General features: G+C 34.6%; 1 protein-coding gene across 1 annotated transcript; it reads right to left on the bottom strand.

Annotated features, from left to right (window-relative positions):
• Nucleotides 1-659: 659 nt before the first annotated feature.
• Nucleotides 660-7,797, bottom strand: LOC131698667 (G2/M phase-specific E3 ubiquitin-protein ligase-like). The gene is made up of 10 exons (XM_058991680.1): nt 7,371-7,797; nt 6,759-6,977; nt 6,266-6,428; nt 5,472-5,818; nt 5,224-5,325; nt 4,738-5,045; nt 4,450-4,631; nt 4,022-4,194; nt 3,455-3,669; nt 660-2,662 (listed from the first exon to the last, which is right to left on the bottom strand). The coding sequence occupies exons 1-10, from the start codon at nt 7,658-7,660 to the stop codon at nt 2,409-2,411; spliced, it is 2,253 nt and encodes a 750-aa protein (XP_058847663.1). The 5' UTR covers nt 7,661-7,797; the 3' UTR covers nt 660-2,408.
• Nucleotides 7,798-10,547: the final 2,750 nt, after the last annotated feature.

Here is a 10,547-nt window from a genome sequence, read left to right as displayed (position 1 = left end):
ACATTTAAAGAGTGGCCCAACAGTCACACACTCAGGATTCCTGAGTGTAAGACTGTTCATCAAATTGAACTGTATATGGTCACACAGAATGCACCTCAGATAGATGGGAGATTTTCAGGGTGATTTTTAAAGCTTTTTGCTCCACAGCAAAAGCTTCTCCAGATTTTCTGAAAGTAATTGTAAAAGTTTAAAGGTGCAAATCTAGCCAGAGACAATGTAAGTATGGAAGAGAAATAAAATTATTTTTTGAAAACATGCTTTTTTCTTTTCTAAGTCATCTATATCATAGAATAAAATATGCCTTGGTTTTATTTTTGTGCCATGTTAAAAATTTCCATGTAATCCTCTATACCTTGCTTTTTATCTTCAGTTTGCGTGTTTATTTCCACTGTAACCATTTAATTTTAAATATTACACATTTTCTTCAGAAACAGACATGCATTATTTTTAAATGTAATAACATTCACATCTTACTTATAAGATGCCAATGGGCTCAGTAATACCTACAAAGTGAATTGCTAAATAAAATGATAGAAAACAAATATTGTAATGCAAAAACATTTACTTTAAAAATATAATAAATCAACTTGTCATTTTATTTCAAATTATTAATTTTCAAATATTCATGCACTTAACAAAAGAACCTGTCAAAGTATGTGATCAAAATTGTTGCTTTTAATTCTCATTCAACATCTACAATTGTTATACTTTCCAGTTTTTGTAATAATCAAGTAACCTCTTTATAATAACTATAACTGTGTTGACAAGTTAAAACACAACATTTTACCAGTTATTTCTACTGTTTTTATAATCTACAGTACCTAGTGTTCCATGCTGTGCTTCAGGTTTCTCCATATCCATGTTTGAGTTTCCTTTAGTTGCAATAGATTGGGGGGGGGGGGGGGCTTGGGATTGGTAGCTCGCTGCTCACAATCCAGATACTGCCACAGGTGCTCAATCGGACTGATGTCTGGGCTTTGGAGCACCGAGGGGAAAAAAGTGGAATGCTTTGATTTGATTTCTCTTCCGGACTGGTCACATGTAAGGAGTGGTATGTAGCGCTATCCTTCTGAAGAGTATGGGCATCAAATCTTGGCACAGCAATAGATTTTTCTTTCAAATGTTAATGCACCGTGCAGAATTGAGATATCCTTCAATAAACATCTAGTAGTGTGTCTTGTGTGGCCACAGTCTGAAAAGGAATGAAGGCATTGAACTTCCATGGGTGCCCCACAGCCCAGACACAAATCCAATTGAGCACCTGTGTAAGTGCCTGGCTCGTCAGCGGAGATAAACCCATCCACATCCCACACACCAATATGTTGGAACTAAAGGAGACTCGCACCGATCTGGAGAAACCTGGGCCAAAGAATGACGCAACACCTGGTAGATTCAATGCAGGTTAGAGGCTCTTTGCACTGCAAAAGGTGGCTCAACCAAGCGCTACAATAAAGTATATCGCTTTTGTTTTTATTAGTCAATTTCAGAACCAAACTAACATTAACTAACAATTTATCGGGATGGCCAAATTATTATAGCAGGACACCATGTATACACATGTAAACTTCTGGAGTATGAGCAAATTGTTTAGGTAACTAAATTCAGTGTGAAACAATTATTTTAAAATAAAACAATACATTTCTGTGCACTTCCTGTTTTTGTTAAACTGCAATCGCGGGCAAACATTTGAAATCCATTTGCAGAAAAGGTAAATAATATGATTGATATTGACTATCTATGAAGAAATTGTAATAAAATGAATTTGTCTTTTGAGACCATTTGTCTATAAGCAAATTTGGCAAACAGTCACATTACATTCCTTTTTGTTAAGAAAAGTTTGCATACCCACATCTATAATTATGAAAACGTATCTTTCATTAACTAAAAATGTGTGAATTACATTGTTGACACAATTACATTTTGCAAACAAATAGCTGCTACTACACAAACATTTCTATGGTGGCTCACTGAGGACATGAGAACAATGGCAACCCTTTCTATAAATATGCAACTGCTTTCTGGCTGCAGGTGCCTTATAAAATCAATGAAGACGCTTATTAACTTGCATTTAGACTAAACAACCATGTGTTCAAAAACTGGTTTACAACCACATCTTGTTAAATTAACCAAAACAAAAATAATTGTACAATAGTGTGGTTGTCCCAAACATTTGCACTGAACTGTTTTATACTTAAGGTGACCATATGACTCCATGTTCAGTGGGACAGTTCAGGCTTTTTAACTCACACTTCATTGCATTCTGTTAAGTGCAGTACTACTTCTCTTAAACAAGTAATGAGGTACCCGAGTAAAACATACCTAAATGCATTGAGATGCGAGTTAAAAAGCCTGAACTGTCCCAAACTGTCCAACTGAACATGGAGTTGGTAAGAGTATGAAGGACTGCCTCAGGGGTGACCAAAGCCTGGAGAGTTGAGAATAGCAAAATCCATCTGCTTCTTAAATTCATCAAAGGACTTCAAAATTGGTAGCTTTAAAATATTGCAGCATGTGTTAGCTTGTGGAAAGTTGGAGATATATCCTTCATTATTCTCATGCAGGAACTCAACAGACGGTTGTGGTTGAAAACCAAGAGGTGGCTCTTTGTCTGCTCCTGTAATGAATGCTAGAATCTGTCTTAATGACACGCTGGAATCCGCATCTGAAAATAAAAATAGTGAAAAATAAAAGTAAATAATTATATAAATGCATAAACAAGTGTTGTGCATCAAAGTTAAACTTTCTTTTGCAAAATTATACACATGGATTACATCATATTCTTTAAAATCATTTTACATTCAAACAATTACCACACTGTAAAAAGGGATATTAAGGCATTTGTGGTATTTTTATATTCCAACACTTTATCTAAATATGAAAAATGTGTATTTATTTTTTTAAACGTTAAATATTCCTACATTTTTTCCCCCCAAAGCTTGCTGGTGGCTGTGGTACAGAAAACAATTAATGTAGTGAAAATTGACGATGCTTTAGGTCTTGTCCCAGCCCCGCAACTGTCACCTTTATGAATACCATAATATAGTAAATGTCTTTCATATAGGTCTGAGCCAAAGTATATATCTCAGAATGGCAAGTCTGCAATTGATGGCCATGGCTAGTCACCTTAGGTGCAACAAACTTGATCCCTTCAATATGAAAGTAATTACTTGCTTATTAGCAGGTGTATATTATTGGGCTGCATGTTTGACTGCAAGCATTTTATTGTGTTTGGCTTATTACAGTTTTGGGGATTACGATTTTGGTATGAAAATTTGGTTCCTAGGACAGCTTCAGGTGACAAGTGACTCAACCTAGCTGTATACAGGGATTTTGGGTGAAGGTAACCTTACACTTTCTTGCAGAAAAAGTACATATTACATTTAAACCATATCCACTTTGTCAGCTGCAATGACCCAGCAGCCCTTCCACATTGCTGCAAGTACATTATCTTTACCTTCCACATCCTGTAGGTAATCTCTCCAATAGCCCACAATTCTTTGTTCCTCACGTCTTTTATTACTTCCAGCAGTGCTGAATGATATTTTGAACAATTCTGAAAACTGTTCAGATGTGAGCACTTCCTCCCTCCAGCAAAATGAATTGGCAAAAAGAACAGGATGTGCAACAATGGCGTCAAGCACACCAAGCGTCTTCAATCCCTCTTTTAACCTAGGAAACATATATAAAGTACATGAAAAACAGAATGCCTGCTTCTTTCTTCATGTTAGTGACCAGTCAACACATACCGTACTAATAAATAAAGTTGGACATCAGTTCAGATATTTCTTACAAAACTACACAGAATATTTTCTACATTTACTGTGACAGTGTACTTAACATGTTTTATAAATCTAAACAAACTATTACTCACAGTTCAATGTGAATATTGCTAATGTAAGCATTAATTAAATGGTTGAACAGGTATTTGCTACACTCTCACTCCATATTTAATATACTCATGTTTTCAACTGACAAGTATAAATATAGTAATCTACTGAAATGCATGACAAAATAAATGTACCTTTCCAGGGAATTTCTTGTTCGGCCACAAACATACCACTTCATGAAGTCTTGTACAAGTACATCTCTGTCTTGCAGATTTTGTAAATAGCGGTAACATCCTGCCACATGCAGAAGGTTGCAGTGCTTGGCTGCAACATCTTTAAGCCCCTCTAGTGTTGACACATTCTCCATCTGAAAAAGTCAAAACATAAGTATAAAACTTAACTCAGAATTGGTATGACAACATCATACCAGCCAAACCTTTATAAAAACTAGTGTGTGGGGGGAGTGTATGAGAATAACATGAAGCATGGCAATAGTCACAAACTGCTAACACACAACAAATCTATGTAAAGAGGAATATTTTCCAATAATACATTAGTATTATTATTAATAGTGGTACACAGATTCTCATTAAATGTATTCAAGTTAAAACTTTGAACGCACCTCCAAAATTATCTCTGCAATATCACAATCACAGATGTCTTTCACAGAAGGTGTGACCTGCTGAGGGTCATAGGCTAGACTGTCATATAATGTCCGAGAAAAAAAGTTGGGGGATGGTCCGCCATGCACCAAAGATATGGCTATAATTCTTCCAGCCAGAAAGTAATCATCATCACGTAATGCTATTGAAATACATAAAAGAATGAAGCATGTGAAAAAATTATAGATGGGTGTATTGCAAGAAAATTAAGATTAAAAAACAAATTAAATACCTAAAACTACAATTACCTTGGGAATCGCAGGTCAAATTTTTCCAGTCTTCTGAACCTTCAAATATTTTACTGTTCTGTAGTGTCTGCATTAATAAAGTTAGAAATTCCCTTGTAGGACCACCTCTGTCCACAGCTCCTTCCGAGTTGCCATCTGAGTCAGTAAACATTACAGACATTCTATTTTCTGGCTTGTATGTTTTGCGCTTAAATCCACGAAGTGCACCATCCCATATATTTATTCTATCAATATTGAACTTTGAAACTGCATCTTCATCTATTTGTAGGGCAAGATTTGTGATAACATCATGAAGAGTTACTTGATCTCTAAAAGAAAAGAACATTTAGGTAGTTAATACATTGTGCTGTGAACACAACTTTTGCTAAAAATATAAAACACTATATTTTTTGTCTGTATACGATAGGGTTCACTTGAGCATTGCAAAAATATTAGTGGGAGAAATGCAATCATTTTGACACATTATAAATATTTTGAAAAAAATACCCATCATGTAAGCGGACAGATGAATTCTCAGCAAACTGTACTCCTTCTTCATCACTTGAAGAATTAAGCTCAATACAATCATAGATAAGCGATGTATACTGCCTAAAATAAAAATAAATAAAAATATATTTTATTGAAACTCTTCTGCTTACATACACGTTCCTCCTAAATTCAATGGTAACAAAGCTGGTGTTACACTGGTGTTACATTTATGGTGACAAACTGAGAAAAATGAAGCAATATCTTACTTGTAACAATCTGATCCTTTTTTCTCCAGAACATTAGTTTCCAAAGTCATGGCAGATGTAGACTGAAACAGTGTAGTGTGTATTTTAGATGCCTCTACACCAAATGACACTGGTGTCTGTGTTAGTACAGAGTCTGCAGAAACACAAACATCCTGTACTGCATGAAGATCATTACTGTCCAAGCCTAGATAGTTTGGAAATGCGATTCCAGCATTATGCAGACCATCTGGATTGGATGTCACAGGTTCAGAGGAACATCCAAGTATTTCATCTGCAACTAGTGTCTCTTCACGAATACAGTTAGGATCCTGAGAATTATCTGGCACATTAGTTTTATCCCAGTCTTCCTAAAATGGCAAAGTAATGAAATAAATGAATAAAAACTTAATAATGTATGAATATTCAAAATAGAAAATCTATTTGTTTTATTATACATTACATCAAAAGCATACTTATTTTTAAAAGTAAAAAATCTGTGGTATTATTTTCTTTAAACAGGATAAAAATTATTCCTGAAACAGAATTGTGTAACTGCATTACGATGACAGATGATGCCAAAGAATGCTTAATTTATTAATAAAGATGGATACTGTTTCTCTGACAATTCCTCAAATACACAATTTCAGATGAACAGATAACTTATTACTGTCCCTGACAAATTATAGAAAAGTATAATATATGATTTGCATGTCATCTACCTAGAAGTAACACAGCAAAACTTCTAAACCCTAGTAACTTAATCCTAAAATAGACATGAGGCAAATATTTCACAAAACAAGAAAAATAAAACTTACAGGTTGTTGGTCCAGCCTTTGCAGATCCAAGATTTCAACAGAGGGGCGAATATAGACAGAGCGTTGCTTAAATATTTTGTTCATCATCCAACCATTGAGTGTTTGGTTCCTCATTAGAGAAGGAGCTATCAGTTTATTGTGGCAAGCCATGAGTATTTCCAAACTGTAATTAAATAAGGTTTTTCTTGCATTAAATCTAAGATATTTGGATAGCGATCTTGCAAAACGTTTTTCAACAACCACCAATAAATAATTAAAGCAAAACATGTTTTAAAACACTTGTAAAGTGCAAGCAGTGTGGCACTTTTTGTATTTATTTTTCACACATAATACAAGTGTAACAAATACACAGTGGATTTTAATATTAATAGTATAACTATTGTAAAAATCCACAGCACAACACTTTACCTATATAGCACTAAACTGCAGAACATCTATAGTACATCTTAACGTATATCTGCCCTGTAGCATTAGTAATAATAAACATGCATACTTAGCTCCTGGAGGAAGATGACTGCTGAAAGCTGATCTAATATTCTCTAGAAGTTCTTCAGCCGACCACTCCTTGTGGAATTCAAAGGCATTCATCACATGCCCACTTTCATAGAGTAATTGCTTGGTTCCGTGTTTTACAACTACATTGTTGTGAGGTCCGCCCAGCAATACTACCTCCTTTGTAAAAGTAGCAGGACCTTTGAAAGTTGGTCGCCTTCTTAAACAAAGAAATATATCACATTATTTTCATAACATGTGCATTTATTCATTCATGTATATAGGCTTACTTTTGTGAAAATGTAGTACTCGTTCAAGTTACATTTCAGTATGGCTGTTTCAAGCATCCATTAATGTATACAAATATAAATTACTTAAAATAATAACAATAATATAACAACGTAGCTCACACATAAACTAAACTTAACTTTTTTTCCCGTTACAAAAGCCTGTTACGAATTTATGAATTACCACTTCTTTTGGCGTGCATGCACGTATTTGGTTTATCGTGCCTAGGTGTATAGGACACTACCGTGTGGCCTACACACAAAATGCGTGTTATTAAAATTTAAAACACACTTGAAAATAATAAATATAACTAGGTAATGCTTACTTTTTGGTTGGTTGGGTTAATCTTTGTGGTGGTCGTATCGTTGACCTCGTGAAATAAGATGATGCAAGACTTGACGTGTTACTGATTTCGGAATGTGTAGGCCCGGCGGCAACTGATGAAGCTGGTCTCAAAAAAATAGTTTTTAATTCTTTTTCCACATTATTTTCATTTACGACTTCGTGCATCCTGCGACCCCCGTTTTCTAAAACATTTGCTAAAGTTGTTAACAGGCTCCTATCACCTGCCAGTTTGTCGACTAAATCAATTACAGATTTCGCGGACTCTGCCATTACTGAAGATAATTATGAAATGACGGTCACAGAAGCACGTGCATTTGTTGCTGTGTCACGTGTCAATTCTTAAAAAAAAAGTTTGATGTATTCAGTTTGCTGTATATCCACACAAGTTTGATGTATTCAGTTTGCTGTATATCCACACAAGTTTGATGTATCCAGTTTGCTGTATATCCACACAAGTTTGATATATGCTATATCCATTCTGATATATGTTATATCCATTCTGATATATGCTATATCCATTCTGATATATGTTATACCCATTCTGATATATGCTATATCCATTCTGATATATGTTATATCCATTCTGATATGTGCTATATCCATTCTGATATATGTTATACCCATTCTGATATATGCTATATCCATTCTGATATATGTAATACACATTCTAACATATGCTATATCCATTCTGATATATGCTATACCCGTTCTGATATATGCTATACCCATTCTAACATATGTTACACCCGTTCTGATATATGTTATAGCCAAAAAGTTGAAATTTTGAATTGAACGGCCCCTCATATATTTTGGGGTGTAGTTTCATTACACTGATGAAGGAATGTTTGTCTGCTTGAAATGTAAATACACGTGTATCCATCTTTCAACAACATGCAGTATAAAGTGTATTTGTACCTCACCCAAATGAAGGTCATATGTAATAGTAGGAGAGTACGATAGCTTAATCAACAACGTAATATGATATTGTTACTAAAAATAAGAGAACAAATCAAGATGCCTCTCAGTGGGTTTGCATCCATCCAATTTCCATTACTAGAGAATTATACATGATATACATTGCCTAAGTGCATTTTATCTTTTAAATGGGATGCATTTTAACAGCGTTAAGTGTTCAGTCAAACTGTACCCAGCCACCCGAGGAAGCATCTTGGAAAACGGCAGAATAAAGATGAAATGGTGTGCTTGTATACAATTCAGTTGCATTCTGTAATACAACACCACCCCCCATCTTACCAGATATTATACACAACAAACAAAGTGCTCAAACAAACAGCAGGTTTTAAGGGTTGTTTAATCGGTTCTACTTTCATGTCCATATTGTTTATTTCTACAAGTCTCGCGTTTCTTCAAAGGGCTATTGAAATAAAATAGGGTTTGTTTTGCATTAATAACTTAAACGGGGTTTTGGGTAAAGGGGGCCTGTGTGTAATAATGTTATTTACACATGTGTACAGTATTCAATTGAGGCAGGTGTTACAATAATTATCAGTTAATAGTATAGAGATAGCATTCACACACTGTCTATACATTTGTAATTCAAAACCAAGTTACATGTTTGCCGTGAGATTATGCCTGATAGGGAGCACAAGTGATAAAACTGATGACCATATTTTTGTATTTACTTCTAAAACTTTAGTACCATTGGTTTATTATTGCACAATATTATACAATAATAACCATTTAGTTTTAGGATGTTTATTTTACACTTGATGTACATTGTACAAATGCAACGGAACATAAATGTATGTCATTTAAATGTAATGCAATATTATTAAGAACTGGATTTTAAATCAGATTTGCACTGACTTTTTACCAGACAAATCTCAATAGCTGTACATGTTCACTTACTCATAATAAATCATAACCTTACATGTCCACTTTCTCTGTAACATGTATAATACTGACTGACAGGTATCTTTTAATAATATTGCCCACGTAATTTAGTTGTATAGCACGTCATAGATACAGGCCTACAAACTTTATCAAGCCCGTTTATTATTATTTTTTAAATCATTCAAACCTAAAATTGTGTTTGCGACTCATAATAACACACACACGCACACGCACACACACACATACACACACACAAAGACAAAAATGGTTTATGAATATGGTATTGTGGTGCTGTAGTAACATGAGAGATTGTGTCATCATATTGCAATAAGTATTCCAATGAAGCAGTCGTTAAACATGTAGTATGCGAGTTAAAAAGAATACCGTAGGTGTATACTTTTACCTGCTCCACGCTCCTCCCAGTGGAGAATAAAATAAACGCCTTGGCAAAATATGGTATTGATATACAATACTAACTTTAACGTTTAGACACCATTTCACATATTCTCGTCAAGAAACACAACCCAATTTTGCATAACTGATGAATTACTTAATCAATTGAGTTAGTTATTTGCTTTATATTAGTTGTAGACACGCCCTGCTCTGTAACTGTCCATGGTCCTGAAAAGGCGCTGACAAAATAAAGTGATCTGTCTCTGCAGATGAATCGTTTTTAATGTCAAATATGTTTGTCTGTTTTATATCAACTGCTTTTTAAATATTGTGTGTGTTTTCTGAAGATTGAATGATCATCATTTCAATTAAACAATTTCCAACTTCAGCATATGGATTTTTTTTTTCTTACATAAGTCTTAACATACCGCACAAAAAAAAGAAAGACGCACCCGTCTTCCACCGTTCGATAGCTTTAGTAACTGGCCAAACTTGCAGTTTACTGGTGCAACTGTTGTAGTTGCCACGCCTAGACACTGTGTGTATGTGTATGTGTGATCTAGCATACAGACATTACGAAAAACAAAACAAAACAAACAACATGATAGTTCAATACCAAGTGAGTATATCATGTCTGTGCAGTATTTTAAAAAAAATTTATACTTTTAAGTACCGGATGAATACAATGTCGAACAACCAGGTATACTTTTTCGTAGTTCTTAGCATCTTAGTAGATTAGTTAAGACCTGTGTATACATTCCCATGCACCCCCAAAGGAGTGCAGGGATAGAAACCATACTCCATTAAGCAACGAATAACCATCTACATCCCCGTTGGTTTCCATGAGAGTAAAACAAAAGTTGTGAAATATACTTTTCTTTCCAGGAATGGCTGACTTCCATTTGATTAT

The sequence above is a fragment of the Acipenser ruthenus genome, chromosome 18, assembly GCF_902713425.1.
Source record: "Acipenser ruthenus chromosome 18, fAciRut3.2 maternal haplotype, whole genome shotgun sequence".
In the NCBI taxonomy this organism is placed as follows: Eukaryota; Metazoa; Chordata; class Actinopteri; order Acipenseriformes; family Acipenseridae; genus Acipenser; species Acipenser ruthenus.
The sequence above is the reverse complement of the archived record's forward strand: the minus strand, read 5'-3'. Positions and strand labels throughout refer to the sequence as shown.

Coding starts and splice junctions, on each gene's coding strand:
- LOC131698667 (XM_058991680.1), bottom strand. CDS start 7,660: ATGGCAGAGTCCGCGAAATCTGTAATTGATTTAGTCGACAAACTGGCA. Junction 5,046..5,223: donor TCTGTCCGCTTACATGATGG/GTATTTTTTTCA, acceptor CTTTTCTTTTAG/AGATCAAGTAACTCTTCATG. Junction 2,663..3,454: donor TTACCTACAGGATGTGGAAG/GTAAAGATAATG, acceptor TTTTATTTTCAG/ATGCGGATTCCAGCGTGTCA.